General features: G+C 41.2%; 1 protein-coding gene across 4 annotated transcripts in view; it reads right to left on the bottom strand.

Moving 5' to 3' along the window:
* Positions 1-17,750, bottom strand: part of hspg2 (heparan sulfate proteoglycan 2) — a 530,364-nt gene that overhangs the window by 272,331 nt on the left and 240,283 nt on the right. For all 4 annotated transcript variants that reach the window (XM_060851818.1, XM_060851817.1, XM_060851815.1 and 1 more), the window contains 8 exons: positions 15,623-15,802; positions 12,086-12,282; positions 11,357-11,504; positions 7,503-7,630; positions 2,043-2,129; positions 1,894-1,952; positions 786-859; positions 1-47 (listed from right to left, as the gene is read on the bottom strand). The exon at positions 1-47 is cut by the window's left edge and continues 94 nt beyond it. In XM_060851818.1, the coding sequence (XP_060707801.1) occupies positions 1-47; positions 786-859; positions 1,894-1,952; positions 2,043-2,129; positions 7,503-7,630; positions 11,357-11,504; positions 12,086-12,282; positions 15,623-15,802 (920 nt within the window). The remainder of the gene's footprint in view (positions 48-785; positions 860-1,893; positions 1,953-2,042; positions 2,130-7,502; positions 7,631-11,356; positions 11,505-12,085; positions 12,283-15,622; positions 15,803-17,750) is intronic.

Consider the following 17,750-nt stretch of genomic DNA (forward strand, 5'->3'; position numbering starts at 1 on the left):
AAGGACCCTGGCGCGCACTGATTACAGACTCTTCCAACGACATTAGCCTGGAAAACAGAAAACACAGCAAGCACTTTATGATCATGGTGTGCGGTTCTGGACACAGCGTGAACAGATCAGAACCCTCTAACATTCCAAAGGTACTCAGACTCAAAAAGAAAGAACAAAATAAAAGATGTATTAGTGATTTTCATATTATTTTGGTTAGAATAGGATTTTTAAAAAAAATTCCTTCAGACTCTTTTCTCAAATATTTTTATTCTGTTACATCAAATACAAAAGGTACAGTTTTAATTTTATTTCATTGCGCCAACTATTTAATGCCTGTCTATTTTAAAACTTCTTAGTCTCTTATATGATCTTGAATATTCCACTATTTTTGAAAAAAAATTTAAACCATACAAAGAAGAGTCCAGAAGCCCAACGTCATTACAGGTTTTAATATCAGTGTTAAAACTATCAGTTTATCAGTGTTAAACTGTCTGTATAATTAATATGGTTACCACAGGTTAGAGAGTATAGTAAATGCGCTGGCTCACTACAGTAAGGGAAAAAACAGGTTTAAAATTAAGAAGAATTTTGGTTGAATAAATAGAGAAATTGTTTTCACTGGTAGCAGATTTGATGTCCAGCAGGCGCAAGTTTAAGATAATTTGCAGAAGAACTAGAGATGACTGCAATGTTCTTTGCACTCCTTCCATGTTCTTTGTAAAACCGCCAGATCTGCAGGCTATAATTGGTGTGTATTAATATTTGTCACTCTCCAGTCATTAGAACACACCTACCTTACAGACACAGGATCCTGCATATGATTCTGCAGATTCTGTTCCTCTGCTGTCACAATTTGAAATATATCCAGCTGTGTAACAAAACAGACATGCTTAGAAATTCTCCTCTACATTGTACTTAAGTAGAAAGGCAGCAGCATCAGGAGGTGCGGAAGTTAATGTTTCAGATGTAACCCTTCTTCTAGTCCTGAAGAAGGGTGACACCCGAAATGTCAACTTCTCCACCTCCTGATGCTGCCTGGCTTGGTGTGGTTGCCCAGCCTCCCACCTGTCCACTTTGGTTTCCAGTATCTGCAGTTTTTCTTTGTCTCTATCCTCAACTATACCTAAATATATCCAATTACAAGCACTATTAAGGACAAAGCACTGAGGGTGGTGTGTATATGGAATGGGCTGCCAGAGAAAGTGGTAGATACAGGTACCATAGCAACATTTAAAAAACATTTGGATAGGTGCATGGATGGGAAGGGTTTAGAGGGATATGGACCAAACGTGGGCAATTGGAACTAGCTGAGATGGCACCACAGTCAGCATGGACCAGTTTGGGCCGAAGGGTCTGTTTTCATGCTGGATTACTTTATGACTTCCTACATTGCCACAGGCACGACACTCAACTGAAACACCTGGCCAAATGTAGAGGCCATGAAAGAAGCATTAGAAACACAAACACTTTCTTTAGGACAACCAGAAGTATTTTTTTAAAATTTCAATAACAGAAACACAACATAAAGTGCATAACATTAAGATGAGTATATGCATCAGCTCTGTTCCACAGCTGACTCCTCATCTGCACCAGCCATGGCTTCCCAATTCCTTTATTAATGACTTTCTGGGTGAGACTGGCAAACGTGGTGGGTTTCTTGCACCTGTAACCTCTTAGGAACTGGATTGACAAGGAAACAACCTGAACTGAGTTCCCTTATGATTTCATTTCACCAGAAAGATGATATATTCTATCTGTCCAGTTTGACACAGAGCTCGGAGTTTTTATGAACTGAATGTATTAAGAACCAAGGGGTTTAATTTGACTGAGCAGATAAAGTTAGCCTAGTAAACCAGTCAGGAATACACTTTTATGAAATGTAGCCTGTTGTCTGGAGCTTACCATGTGGTGTACACTTTCCACCTGGAGACATTGGGTTTCCTTCATAACCAGCAGCACAACTATGAGAAAAGAAACAATTACAGCTTAAATCAAAAATTACATCTCCTTCAAAATGCCAGAGTATGATACCACTGTGGAGATGGACCTACGTTTCACATCTGCGTCCAGTGTAGCCAGCTCTACAAGCATCACAGGTAGGGCGCCTATCAGTATCCAGGAAACAGGTTTCCGAAAATCTGAAAAGGATACACACAATAAGGTTCCTGGAAATTCAAATCCCTCCATATCTATTCTGGATATTGCATTTGTAAACACATTATACAAGATCCTAAAGCATATGTTGTGACTCAACACAATTATATAGAGGGTCAGCTGTAGACAGTACAGGAGGTTAAAGTACATTTAGGCACACTGAATATCCTACAGATAAACTCCAACTCCACAGGAAGGTTGGAGAGGAAAGGAATACCATGGGAATGGAGAAGGGGATTGCCAAGAGTGCACTGATAGGGGAGGAGAGAGCACCAAGAGTGTGTGAAGAGGGAGGAGTCACGAAAGGAGAGTAGACAAAGGGAACTCCAAATGAGGGTGGTGAGGAAAGGAGAAAGACATGTTAGAGCAGAAAGGGAGGAAGCAACAAGGTGGTGAAGAGGAAATGCTCCAAAAAAGTGTCAGCCAAGAGAGAAGGCATCATTTTTCCAATTCTGCTAAACTATTCTCTTTAATTTGTATACTAAATCCTCATGATGCACAGTTGAATTTTGAGATTTTTTTTCCATCCAGTCCATCATTCCTTGTGTCTACTCTGGATGCACTGTCAGGAGTCTGGTGCTGTTGGTCTACATTAGAAACCAAGTTCAGAGCTCACTCAACATGCCAAAGGAGAACACAAAATTTCATTTCATTTCCCTGTGTTAGATTCAAAATAAAGGGCACACAGAACAACAAGATATAGTTAAATAGCACCCTAAAATACAGTAAGATTTATTAGGTAAATTAGCAAACAAAATTTGGCACGGAGCCTCAAAAGGGAAATATTAGGATAGATGACCAATAGCTTGGGGGTAGAAGATTCGAGGGATCTTCATAAAAGAGAACAAGGAGGTGGAGAGACAGAGAGATTTAGGGGGGGATTTCAGAGCATAGGGTCTTGAAAACTGAAAATATGATTGCCCAGGTTGGAATTATTAAAATGTGGATGCCCAAAAGGCCAGAATGGAGGATCACAAATATCCCTGAGGTCGATGTTGCGAAAGTGGTTTCCATGGAGTGTTCAAGTCATGGACAGACTTGAAGACAAGGCTGAGAAACTTAAAGTTGATGTACAGCAGCTAACGTAAGTCGGTGAGCACAGGGGTGATGGCTCAGTGGATATTAGAACACCAGCAGCAAAATTTTGGATTAGCTCAAATTTAGGGAAGGTGAAAGATGGGAGGTCAACCAGGAGATCAACCTGGAATAGCCAACCTCGGCAAGTAAGAAAAACAGAGTGGCTGAGAAGTTCAGCAGCAGATGATCTGCAATAAAAGTGCATCAGGAGGTGATACAGAGACATGCTCATATACGGCACAGTTCGTCATGTTGTAACTGGAAGAGAAAAAGATTATATTTGGAAAGCAGATTTAACCACTTCCTATATCTATCCACTGAAAAACAGCCAGTGGGGAGAAGTGCTGGTGGGGTGTTCACTGGGTTGGTAATTCAGAACTGCAAGCTAATGCAAAATCAGTTCAACTCCCACCATGGCAAATAACAAAATTTCAATTCAACAAAAATCTGGAATTAAAAAGCTGAACTAATGGTGAACACTTAATCAAAGGCAATTGGTGCAAGACCACACCAGGTTCACTCATATCCTTTAGGGAGGGAAATCTGCAATCTTCACCTCATTGGGCCTATACTCCAGACCCACAGCAATGTGGTTGACTCCTAACTGTCCTCTGAAATAGTCTAGAAAGCCAATCATTTCAAGTACAATTAGGGATGGTCAACAAATGCTGGCCTTGCCAGTGATGCCCACAACCCATTTCAGTGCAAAGGAAAAAAGTGCATGACCCACCAGTCCCTCTACTCTGTGTTCTGAGGTTAACACAGAATGTTGGAGAAATTCTGTAGGAATGGCAGCATTTTTGGAGACAGAATTGAGACAGCTATTGCTACAAGTCCAGTATCGCAGAATTGAAGAGAAGTCCTACGGGCCTCAAAATTTTAACTCTGATTCCCTCTCCACATAGAACATTACAGCGCAGCACAGGCTCTTCGGCTCTCAGTGTTGCGCCAACTCGTGAAAATAATCTGATGCCCATCTAAACTACACCGTTCCATTCTTAGCCATGTGTGTGTTCAATGCCCATCTAAATGCCTTTATAACCTCAGTGTGTCTACTAGTTGTGGGCACTGCATTCCATGCCCCTACTGTTCGGAGTAAAGAAATTACGTCTGACATCTGTCCAACATCTATTAGCCCTCAATTTAAAGCTATGTCCCCTCGTGTTAGTGTTCACCATCTGAGGAAAAAAGCTCTCCCTGTCCACCCTATCTAACTGCCTGATTATCTTATATGTCTCGATTAAGTTGTCTGTCAACCTTCTTATTTCCAATGAAAACAGTCTTAGTTCCTTCAGACTTTCCTCGTAAGACTTTCCTGCCATACCAAGTAACATCCTAGTAAACCTCCTCTAAACTCTTTCCAAAGCTTCCAAATCCTTCCTATAATGCGGTGACCAGAACTGTACACAATACTCCAGGTACGGCCTTACAAGTGTCTTGTACAGCTGAAGCATACCTCATGGCTCCTAAACTCATCCTCCCTACCAAAAAATGCCAACACACCCTATGCCTTCTTAACAGCCCTATCGACCTGGGTAGCAACTTTCAGGGATTTATGTGCCAGGACAATGAGGTGTCAGTCCTGCTGAGTTCCTCCAGCATTATCTGTTTGTTTCAACTTTCCAGAATCCACAGTATTTTGCTTTTATTTGTCTCTTTTGTAAATGCACCATAGAAAGCATCCTGACTGGATGTGTCACAGTGTGGTATGGCAACTGCTGTGCCCAAATCAGCAAGAAATTACAGAGAGTTGTGGAACCCAAGCCCATCATAAAAAAACAAGACACTGTTCAAAAGGGCCACAACACAGTGTAGTACACCAGAACTTAAAAAAAGAGGAAGAACACCCATACAATGTATTCGCCAAAAACAGATACCCGCGCAATTTCATCAACAGATGCCTAAGGGAAAGACAACGGAATGAGGACATGCCACAACCCAAAGGACTAGCCACACTACCATACATCAAAAACATTTCTGAACTGACAGCCAGACTACTGCGACCACTAGGACTCACAACAGCACACAAACCAACAGCTACATTCAGACAACAACTCACCAGGACGAAGGACCTGATATCCAGCATGAGCAAAACCAATGTAGTGTACAAAATCCCATGCAAGGACTGCACAAAACACTACATAGGACAAACAGGAAAACTGCTAACGATCTGCATTCACGAACACCAACTAGCCACGAAACGACATGACCAGCTATCCTTAGTAGCCACACACGCAGATGACAAGCAACTTGAATTCGACTGGGACAACACTACTATTATAGGACAAGCCAAACAGAGAACAGCCAGGGAATTCCTAGAGGCATGGCACTCATCCACAGATTCAATCAATAAGCACATCGACCTGGACCCAATATACCAACCACTGCAGCGGACAGCTGCAACTGACAACCGGAAGCAGCAGATTCAAACCACGACAAATGCCGGAGGAAAGATCACAGAAGTGCTTCACAGGAGGCTCCTAAGCACTGAGGATGTCACCTAGACAGGGGACGAAACGTCTGCAACACAAATTCCCAGCTCGGGGAACAGAACCACAACAACGAGCACCCAAACTACAAATCTTGTCACAAACTTTGTATACCCTCTTCCATTGATACAGAAAATACAGAAGTTTGAAAACACATATCAATAGAGTCAAGAACAGCTTCTTCCCTGCTGTTATCTGACTTTTGATCAGATATATATTAAAGTTGATCTTCCTCTGCACCTTCTGCGTATTATGGACCAGGCCAGACCCCCTCAAAACACTTCAAGAAAGTAGCCTGGACAATAACTTTACCAGTTGTTTTAAGCAGGTGTATTCTAGGACTGATGCAACTGGCCCTACCACTTAGTTTTTAACGAAAACAGAAATTATTTGCAAGATTAATAAATGAAACACAAACAAATGAGAACAGAATCTATCCAAAAATGCTACAGATTATCCTAACTTAATGATGCTGTTCCAAACACTTGCAATAATCCCCATAAAAGCCCCTTGGCAAAAAAGGAAAAAATCAACACAGGTTCTTACAGGAAACAGGAAGAGGTTAGAGAGAGGGAGGACCAGCATGGACCTGCTTGTTTGGGTCCAGCAGCTTCACAACTGACTGCCTTTTAAAACCAAACCAAACCAAACCAGAGAAAAGCTGAGCTGGGAGAACTGGCCACTCCCTTTTCATCATACAAGAGTTTATTTTAAAACCTGGAAGCCTTCTGCCAGAGGCAGGATCTGTTTGCTATCATCAAATTGGCCCTAAAGTCCTTCTAACCTAGACCTCCCAGGCCTCTGCGCTTACAAACCCACTGAAAAGAGCAATATCATCACATCTGTAGCTGTAACACTATATTCTGCTTTCTGTTCTATTACCCCAATGGACTTACACAAGGTATAATTTGCCTTTAGCATGCAAAACAACACTTTTTTCTGTATCTCGGTATATATGACAATAATAAATCAATCAAATCAAATCCTCAGGAGGCTGCTGGCTTCATATTGAATATCGTGCAGGTTTCAGAAGTCTCAAAGTCAACCTGACTAGTGACAGTTGATCCCACTTGAGAGAATACACAAGGGTAGATGTCAGAGTGGTCAGGGTAAGGTTCAGATTGAACAGATCAATAATCAGAAATTAGATTCATACACTGGGGAACAGTGACACCAGCTCCAAGAAAGTATTGTGGGGAAGTTGCTGAATCTCAAGTGGTAGGTAAACACAAGAGAAGACAGATTTACAACTGATTGTTCATTAATGTAGAAACAAAAAAAAAATCCTTTCCCAATCTACATCAAACCACAAATCTAACATACTTAGCTTCACTAAACTTGTGTTTTTTTTTCATGGGAACAGTGCATCATCAGCAATCCCAGCACTTGTTGTCCATTCGTGATTTACCTTGAAGTGAGCAGTTTTCTGGCCATTTCAGAGGGCAGTTTAAAGTCAACCACATTGCTGTGAACCTGGAGTCATATCTAGGTCAGATCAGGTAAGGAAGGCAGATTCTCTTCTCTAAAGGACATTCTCTAAAGCACAAATGAACCAGGTGGATTTTTACAACAATGAATGACGGTTATCATGGTCACCATTAGTACAATTTCTAAACTCCAAATATTTTATTCATTGAATTCAAGTTCAACTAACTGCAGCAGTGGGATTTGAACCCTATCCGGCAGCATCAGCTCAGGCCTCTGGATCATTAGGCCAATAATATCCTCACGATGCCCCCATTTCCCCTGCAATACTGATTATCCATGGTTTTCTGGCTGTGGGACACAAACCTTCTCTGGGAATCAGTAAACGGACATGGGCATGGCATGCAGTCATTGGCAGTTCCTTGAGTGGGGTCACCAAAATATCCAGGCTTGCACTTGTCACAATGTCGACCTTCCGTGTTGTGTTGACAACTCTGAGAGGTACAAAAACATATATTAACTGATGAAAGCCAAGGAAGACCATTTCCAAAAAAAAGCACATGGAAACATTATCACCATTATCGTGAAAACACATCAGTACTTCAAGTTCAAAACTGCAGGTTACATATTCAAAAGTAATTGTCTCAAGCCCAAATCTCAATCACCTAGATCCTAACTACTTTCAAATCCACCCTTCCATAAAGGTTTGGATGAGAGGTTTCTCTACAAATTAATCTGACCATCACAGGGGCGTCATTGAGGCTCAGTGGTTAGCACTGCTGCCTCCCAGCGCCAGGGACGCAGGTTCGATTCTAGCCTCAGGCAACTGTCTGTGTGGAGTTTGCACATTCTCCCTGTGTCTGTGTTGGTTTCCTCTGGGTGCTCCAGTTTCCTCCCACAGTCCAAAGACATGCAGGTTAGATAAACTGGCCATGCTCAATTGCCCATAGTGTTCAGGGATGTGTAGGTCAGATGCATTAGTCAGGGGTAAATATTGGGTAGGGGAATAGGTCTGGGTGGGTTACTCTTCGAAGGGTCGGTGTGGACCTGTTGTACCAAAGGGCCTGGTCCGACACTGTAGGGATACTATGAAAGCTGTTTGAATACTGATTAAGCTACTGTATACTTTTACAACTTTTTGATTTTACTGTGATGTGGGCTGCACCTCGGAGTTAGTATGGGCTTCTTGATTACAATAAATGGCACACTCCCTTAATGAAGACGCCCAGTGCAGGGAAAGGGAAGACAGCTCTCTGATGAAGATACAAAGTTCTGCTAAGAGACTGACCAAAGGATATTGCCTTTTGAGTTTGGCTAACCTGAAATGATCAAAAATCTCCAACATTCCAAGCTCCAACACCCTTCCCTTTTCCAAAAGGTCATTTTCTTTAGATTTAAAACTGACTGATTTGTTAGAATATATCAGAGGGCAATTGAACATCAATAATATTAGCGTGGGACTGAAGTGACATACAGGCCAGATCAAGATTAGATTGAATTAGATTCCCTACAGTATGGAAACAGGCCCTTCAGCCCAACAAGTCCACACTGACCGTCCAAAGAGTAACTCACCCAGACCGATTCCCCTACCCAATATTTACCCCTGATTCGTGCACCTAACACTATGGGCAATTTAGCATGGCCAATTCACCTGACCTGCACATCTTTGGTTTGTGGGGGGAAACCTGAGAACCCAGAGGAAACCCACACAGACACGACAAGAACGTGCGAACTTCACACGAACAGTTGCCCGAGGTGGGCATTGAACTGGTGCTGAGGCAGCAGTGCGAGCCAACGTGCCACCCAGAACCGGAAAGATATCTGGTTTCCTTCCCCAAAATGTATTCGTAAACTGGTTGGATGTTCACACCAATAAAACAAGTCCATAGCCTAATTCAACTTGTACCAGCTTTCCACTCTTCACGTTTTTAAAATCCAATTCAAAATTCTCCAGGGTTATTAATCAAGGTCCCTCCCTGGCTTTTATTCCAGTAATTTAATAACTGTGCTCCTATACCCAAGATGCACTGCAGCAAGTTATGGAGATTTCTTTGGCAGTATCTCTCAAACCCACAACAGCCTCCATGCCAAGCAAGAACATCAGGTGCATGTTAACACCAATATATTGAAGTTTCTTCCTAAATCACACACTATCCTGCCTTGAACATGTACCACCATTTCTTCACTGTTACTGATCACTATAGGGAGTTCACTGAATGGCACATTACTGCATCCATGACCCTAAGGATTGAAGTTATTTGACAAAGTAGTTCCCCATCACCTTCTCAAGGGCAAGTCGGGTTGGAAAACAAAGGGCAACCTTATTGTGACTCCTGTATCTGATAATTCAGATATTGAAAGAAAGAAACCACATGAATCACAGTTTAAAACAAAAGAATTTTACTTCACAGAACTTGAAGAACGTGAATATCAATAATGGCACTTTATCTTAAACGACCAGTTATGTTAAAGATATTAAAAATACAAGAACACAGTTACCTAGGCTCTAAATCAAGCTTAGCTCCTTTCCAGACTTAGCTGATTTATACCTCAAACAAACTCAAGCCAGGTACTCATCAGAAATCAGGAGCGCTCAGTCTGGGTACTGCTTCAAGGATTTGTATAAGAGTTGAAATTTCTTCAGCCATCTGCTCACTCGATTGAGACTGCTCCTTTAAATTTCCTCCAATTTATCCTCCCAGTTTCAACCAGAGTGTCACAAATGCAACCAACTTAGGTCAGAAATTCTATGGTCAAATATTCTTCAACTATGGAGTCTCACACCTAAAACTCCTTCCCTCTTGTTTTACTTCACATTCAGTCAAGAGGTGTGAGCATCCCTGGCTGGGCCAACACTTACGACCTGGTTCTAGTTGCCCTTGAGAAGGTGGTGCTGAGCTGCCTTCTTGAACCACTGCAGTCTATGTGCCACAGATAAAAATATATTAGAGAGAGAATGCCCCGACTTTGACGCCCTGACAATGAAGGAATGGCAATATATTTCCAAGTCAGAATGATAAGTGGCTGAGAGGAACTTGTGGGTGGTGGTATTACCACATATCAGCTGCCCTTTTTTTTGATGGAAGTGGTCATGGGTTTCAAAAGCACTCAGGATCTATGGTGAATTTTTGCAATGTATCTTCTGCTGCAGCAGAGTATTGGTGATGAAGTGACTGCATATTTGTGGATGTGGTGCCAATCAAGGGGCTGCTTTGACCTGGATGGTGTCATGAGTGATGTTGGAGTAGCACTCAACCAGGCAAGTGGAAAGTACTCCATTACACTCCCGACTTGTGCCTTTTAGATGATGGCCAGGTTTTGAGGAGTCAGGAAGTGGGTAACCTTCAGGCTGTTGAGAATAGGGAATTCAACGACATTAACGTCACAGAATGTAAAGGGGCAGTGTCTAAATTGTCTCTTATCAGAGATGGTCATTACTTGGCATTTCTGTGGTGCGATGTTAATTGCCACTTATCAGCCCAAGCCTGGATATTATCCAGATCTGTTTCATTTGAATATATGAGGAGTCGTGAATATGCTGAAAATTCCCACTTCTGAGTTTACAATGGAAGGAAGACCATTGATGAGACAGCCAAAGATCGAGACGAGGACACTACGCTGAGGAACTCCTGCAGTGATGTCCTGGAGCTGAGATGAGTGATCTCCAACACCCACAACAATCTATGTGTGAGGTATGATTCCAATGTCTTGATTTGAATATCCTTGAAGCCCAATTCATTATTAGATGAATGATTCAATTCATTACAGTTTTAAACGCTTTCACCCAGTGCATTGAATTTCAACTAAAAATATTCCCTGCAGTAAAATTGCTCTCAACTAAAACTGAACCCTGAAACTGTTTGGATACAGAATCACACTCAGCATCCTACTCACCCCATATCTTGTTGATCCTTGGTTACTGTTTATTTCCCAGGCACCTTGATCTTATGATCAGTTCTGGAAGCAACTTGAGATCATCTCCCAGAGAAACTTGGCTCTTAACGCAACACATAATATAGGCTTTCTTTAACCAAAACTATCCAAAATCCCTGACAGAATGTAGATGATTAAATAATCAGAATATCTGAATTGCTTGTCCTGATGTCTCCTTGCTTTTAACAACAGCACAATGTTATCCGATGTTGGTGTGTTGCAGTATCGTCCACTACAATTCTCTTAAGGAGTTTGAATTTAATTAGTACTGCACTTCAGGTTCTTACCAGACAGTGTCCTGTGACTTTATCACAGCTGCTAGCGTGGCCATTGCAGTTACACCCATCACATACACCCAGGTAAGGCCCAGTCAAAACGCGCTTAAATCCAGGGGCACAGCTTTCACAAGACAGACCCTTGTAACTTAGTGGGCATCTGAAAAAGAGAAATTTTACCTTGAATTTATTTGCTCCCAATCAGTAACTCATAGTGCAACTTGAATTCCTACCGACAAAAGTGCTCTGTTTGTAAATGTACAAATCAGTGACAGCGCGGGAACTTCCTAGGTCGTTTTTGGAATAACCAAGGTAGAGCTATTCCATTTCCCCTGACAGAAATTTGGCTAGTAACTGGTTAACAGGTTAACCAGTTACTAGCCAAATTACCACTGTATCACTAAAGGGAAATTTCCTTACCATCCGCACCTCTCCTTTGTTTCAGCTGGAAAATATTACTTTACTCATTCACATGTCTCCTTGCCTGTACAGAAGAGCCCAGAGCTCTAGATTTCTGCACTTCTGCCAATGCTGAATGAGGGTAAATTTACTGCCAAATATTTCTTCAAGACCTGAAACTACTATCTCAATGCTTTAGAGGGATGTGTTTTTGTCTCAGGAAATTTTGGTGCAAGTTGCCAGAGAAATCGATGCAAATTTCAGTGCAAGCTGGATCCTAGAAATTCCAACTTGAATTGAAAGTCTGAGAAGCCCCACATAAGAAGAACATTTGCTTCATACCTGCATTGCTCAACAAGCTTCGGTTTTCCCAGAGTTGTAAATTCCATACTGGTTGTATCCATGACAACGTCACTGAGACCAACGCTGGACATTCTGTTGTCGTACTTTGTTCGGATCATTATCTTGTCGAGATTAGCCAATGTCATCATTAGGTCTTCACGTGTCACAGGGATGCCTGACTCGTGCTGCCAGTTCTCCTATATTTAAAAAAACACCATGAAACATTTAAAACAATATGTTAAGTGAGCAGAAGCAGGATTTGTTATTCCATTCAGTTTTCTTCTAAGTGCTGCTGCATGTTGCAGAACCTCTCACAACAGTATCGTCATTTCAGTTGCTCTTCAGGTAAACGGTACTCAAACAAACCGTGACATGCTCCCACCAAAACTTGAGGTAAATATGTATCAGAAAATGAAATGTGAAGAGGTAACGGTCACAATGAACGCTAATTAATGCAGCCTCTTATTATGAAATTATTCATTAAATCTCGTGCATTAATGCCCTGAAAGATTGGGAAACAAGTCTAAACAATTGTACTTTTGTGGAGATGAAGACTTTGAAGGTTTAATTTGTTTGGGAGTAAACTCTTCTAAATGCAGAAAGCAGAATCAAAGTAGGCCAAAAAAATAAATTCCTCGTCAAAAACTCAGAAGATTGATGCCTCAAGATCATAAGACTTAAGAAATAATCTTCGTGATGTTGATCATGTGTTCCTCACTAATCAAAGGCATCCTTTGTGAAAGGTTCAGCAAACAGAGACAGTGCAAACTCATGACCAATATTATTAGTGGAAAGTCAAAGCTCTGGGGCACATCCACATTAGCGAGGAGACGAAGCCAATTGCTGGGTGATACATGGACATTCAATATTTACACACACTAAGTTGATTGGTACTTGACCACTATCACCAGAAGATACACCTTGTAAAAAGCATGCAACATTTACAAGATGCATTTTGTCCACCCTGTACCTCAGAGAGGTTTGCTTTGGAAAATAACAAGGCCCTGATAGCATAAAAAGGAAAACAATGTCACAAATGTGAGCACTGTCATCAGTTGCAGCATCAATTGTAGGGTTCACATGACATTCCATCACACTAACCGCATAGTTATGTGCCAATCCTGCCAACATACTGTGGTCGACATTCTAACTAATGTCTGCCAAAGGATAAGCCACTATGCTGCTCCTGTCAACTGACATGACTGGAAAAATGGAGCTGGAATGCCAGAGGGATCAGTTACAACACAGGACACAACCACAGTTCTCCCTTCACTTCTCAAACTCCTCTTTTCAAAGCAGCCTCAGCTCACGTCTCACAATCTCATCCTTCCTGACCAAACAACCATTTTGATTATGAAAACTTATGAAGCTTCTTGCAACCTTCTTTGTGGCTTAACAAATACAGAGGGGCCGTAGCACACGGGTAGTCACCCTATTTCTCAGCCAGAAACTCCGGGTTCAAAGTCCCACACCATGACTTGTGGGTGATTCATAATGTGGCCAACCAGATTGATAGTCAGCCTATAAATCCTTCCAATATACCAGATGGCAGGCAGTAAGGGTGGGAGTGTCTCCTGGTCAGCCACACTACAGAAGACCATGGCAAACTACTGCAGCACTTTCCCTGTAAACCTGGACTTATCTCCACAACTGAAGTTCATAGTACAATCCTTGGAAACAAGGTCATTAGACAGGCAAATAAAACGATGCATTGCCTTGGGTTAGATCCTCTGCCCCACTTTGATAGTTTCTAATCTACCTGTTCACAGACATTTTTACATTCTCCTGGAACAGGTAGCAGTTGAACACAGCCTCTTGGCACAGAGTGCAGACACTACCACTGCAACACAAAAGCTCTTTTCTCTGTCATTTTAGTTGATCTTATCATCTCGGTAATCTCATTTCATATTGTAAATCCTAAACCAATTAATTACAATGGATGCACACTGCCCATTTCATGCAGCAATATTATTGAATGTAACTGGTATAATTAGCAATCAATAGGAGGCGGCTCTGGAATATGCCTCATTGGTTGAAAAGCCAGTTAGGATGCAGGTGGAGATGACTGCAACATCCATAATAACAGATCCCCATTGCTACAATGCTCCCAACACTAGTGACAGTGCTCTCAGTTGCCTGATACCCTAGAATTTCCTCTTTATACATTGCCTCTTCACCCGACTAATATTCTTCAAGTTCCTGGGTGCTGCAGTGTGTTGTGGTCCGTTTAAATAATGTCCTGATACAGATCCGCTTGTGGGTGTTGGGATGATTGCTTGTGTAGCGAAGTATCTGGTGAGTTTGCTCCACAAAAGAGGAGCATAACAACAACAGACTCCCTTCCTGGATGTCACAGTGGAACAAACAGTTAATGGAGAACTGCAGGCCATCGTCTGCAGGAATGCAACGCACACCATACCAGATACTTAACTACAGAAGCAATCATCTACAGAAGAAAAATACCTACAAACTACAGAAGAAAAATGCCTATACAGCATATTCAATAAGAACAGATACCCAATAAACACAGTCCGCTGATTCTTAAACAACAAACCCAAACAAGCAGACACAACATGCCCAGAAACTCTAGGCACACTACCATACATCAAAAGCATCTCAGAGGTGACTACCAGACTACTCCAACCCCTTGGCATTATGGTAGCCCACAAACCTACCAACACACTGAAATAGCTACTGATGAACCTAAAGGACCCTATACCAACAACCAGCAAAATGAATGTCATTTACAAAACACACTGCAAGGATTACATCAGACAGACGGGCAGAAAACTAGCCAGGGTACACGAGCACCAACTAGCCACCAAAAGACATGACCCACTCTCACTAGTATTCTTATATATAGACGAAGAAGGACACCACTTCGACTGGAACAACACAACTATCCTAGGACAGGCTAAACAGAGACATGCACGGGGATTCCCAGAGGCCTGGCATTCAAACCAGAACTCCATCAATAAACACACTGATTTGGACCCCATTTACCAGCCTCTGAGAAAAAGAACCAGAAATGATATCACCTACCTTAACAGACCAATACACACAAAAAGAAAGCAGGACAGAACACCAGCATTTCACCGCAGGCTCAATGATGTGACCTGGCATGGTGACGGAACATCTGAAACCAAACCTGCCAGCTCAGTGAGCAAAATTACATCAGATACTTTATAGATACAAGCTGATGTTGCGCTGAATAATCTCCTGCTGTCTGAAAATCCAACAAAAGATCTCAATTGCTCCAATTACAAATTTTATACGATTAAAATCCAATAAAATTCTATTGGCTCTAACACGTAGCATTTGATAACTGTGGCCGGTTTTCCAGTCTATACCCTGACCAGGTACTGGACAGGCATCTGAACAGCCAAATCTGATGCCCTGAGTCATTAGAATTGCCTGTTCAGATCTCTGGTGCAAGTTACACTTCTGACAAATCTTACATCAAAAAATGAACATCTGCAATTGGACAGGGAGGGAACCTCATAGATAGATGAGTAGGATTTGAAATTCTCTTCCTACCTCAGTAAACAGGATCTCTTTCCGGTTGATAACATCAGGCTGGGTAGAGGTCCTCGTTCTGTAGATCAGTTTTCTTCCATTTCCTGTTATAATCACATCTGCCTTTTCCTCTGGCTCTGACGGCCCTCTTGCCACGCTGTAGCGAATCTTGTAGCGCAAGGACCCTCCGTATGAATCAACCTGTGGGCAAAACATAGTATTACATCTTCAAGGCCAGCACCAGCTTGCTATTCTCAACTTTAAAAAGGCATGCTCTCCAACCTGAAAACAATTACCTAATGAGAATCAGCTCAGTGTATGTGGACATCTGATTAGTACACACATTTCCAACCTGTTGAAGTGGATATTAAATCATTCACTACTCCATTCTTGCAAGTCCCATCAAGTAAACAGATTCTTTGCTCATAATACCTAATTGATGATAGTTATATCATTAATAGATTAAAATACAGGCTGTATATTTCGATGTTTTGTGTTGCACAGATCGAGAAGTGTTTTCTCTAAGAGAGTGAAGATGCAGGTGCAAATCAGGCATTGCACATGTGAGGTCATATTTACATCATAGGAAGGGTTTGTTCTTGACAGTGATTCTTCATGCATTAGAGAAATAGCTAATGCAATTTTTAATCAAATGACTTGTATCAAAGAAAGGTAATGAAATGTTCTTCTTCGTTCAGCTCATTTATACACTGTGCTGACTAGAGCAAATGAGAAAACTTTCTGGTCTGGCATTATTGCTAGCTTGAATCACATTACCAAAACAACGGTCAACTTTAACTGCCAGATCATACGATAAAAAAATGTCACTGCCTTTCGTGCAGTTGCTGAGATTAATGTCATTGTTTTTATCCTATGAAGTGGTCCTGGTGCACAGCAAAAGTCCAAATCACTGCTTAGCAATGGGTTTGACTGTGTTGCCAAACCAGATTAATGTTTGACTTGTTTTGCCAAATGTCTTTTATGCTCATGTATACAGAAGCAAAACTGTATTCATTTTCAAAGCAAGCAACACTAGATGACAAAAAAAACTAACATTTCCTCAGTGAAAATTAAGACGTGCAATGTTACTCAAAAAAGGCGCGTGAACCTGTGACTTTACTTTGAACAAATAAAGATATTAACCAATAGACTATGAATTTCTCTATCCTTGCCAGCTAAAATGAAAGGAAATTAAATGACGTTAAAAATATAAACTTTAGATTGCAAAAAAAAATGCCAGTATGAAATTTATGCAAAACAACAATCTACCTTTTACACACTTGGAGTGACTTTACAAATACCTCACTGAGCAATTGTTCTAAAAGTGATTGAGTTAGCCATTAGAATTTTGGGAAACAAAGCAATAATAACGAAGGGTATCTGGAGTACATTGCAGTCTTGATTCGGTCAGAAATGCTTTACATTTTTGATTCCGTTCCAAACGTCAACTAACACAAGGAGGTAATTCTAGTGAGGCTGTGCGCTTTAACAGTAAAGTCAAATGAAACAGGTAAAACAAAATTCACTAAACCATTTGGATGGCGTTCTGAGCCGAGGAAAAGAAGAAGAAAGCAAACACGAAAGGTGTCCAATAACCAGGAAGTAATGCCCATCAACTTCTCGCCCCCTATTAGCAGTCTTCAAACAAATTTAGATTTTTGGAAAGAGATTATGATTCCCTTTACTCACTCAACTTCCAGCACTCTGCTCAACATTATCCCCTCCTTTCAACCAAAGGAGATTTCTTAACCTCTTCCCAAATATCTAATTTTGTTTAATCATTGCTAGTTGGAGACTAAAAGTTTAAACTTTTCACCTTGCACTCTTCAAAACCAACACACAAGAAACAGAATGGGGAAAGAAAAGACATCACTTTAGAGAAAATGAGAAGAGGGTGCTGATTGGTTAGTTTATCTGCTGTCGACATGGAGATACAGCAAGAACAATTAACTGTCAATCTTAATTCTCAGACCAAGTGGATAGATTCTGATTAGTCAGGGTGGTGTCATGTAGACGCAGCAGAGTTTGGCTGAAATGATGACATTTTTTTTTGAAAATGTGCAATGTATGTATGAATTCCTTTTGCCTAAATAAACATAAGACATAATCCTGAATATTTTGAAGTAGCTTCAAGCACATGCAAACACCT

This window comes from Hemiscyllium ocellatum, chromosome 37 (genome assembly GCF_020745735.1).
Source record: "Hemiscyllium ocellatum isolate sHemOce1 chromosome 37, sHemOce1.pat.X.cur, whole genome shotgun sequence".
In the NCBI taxonomy this organism is placed as follows: domain Eukaryota; kingdom Metazoa; phylum Chordata; class Chondrichthyes; order Orectolobiformes; family Hemiscylliidae; genus Hemiscyllium; species Hemiscyllium ocellatum.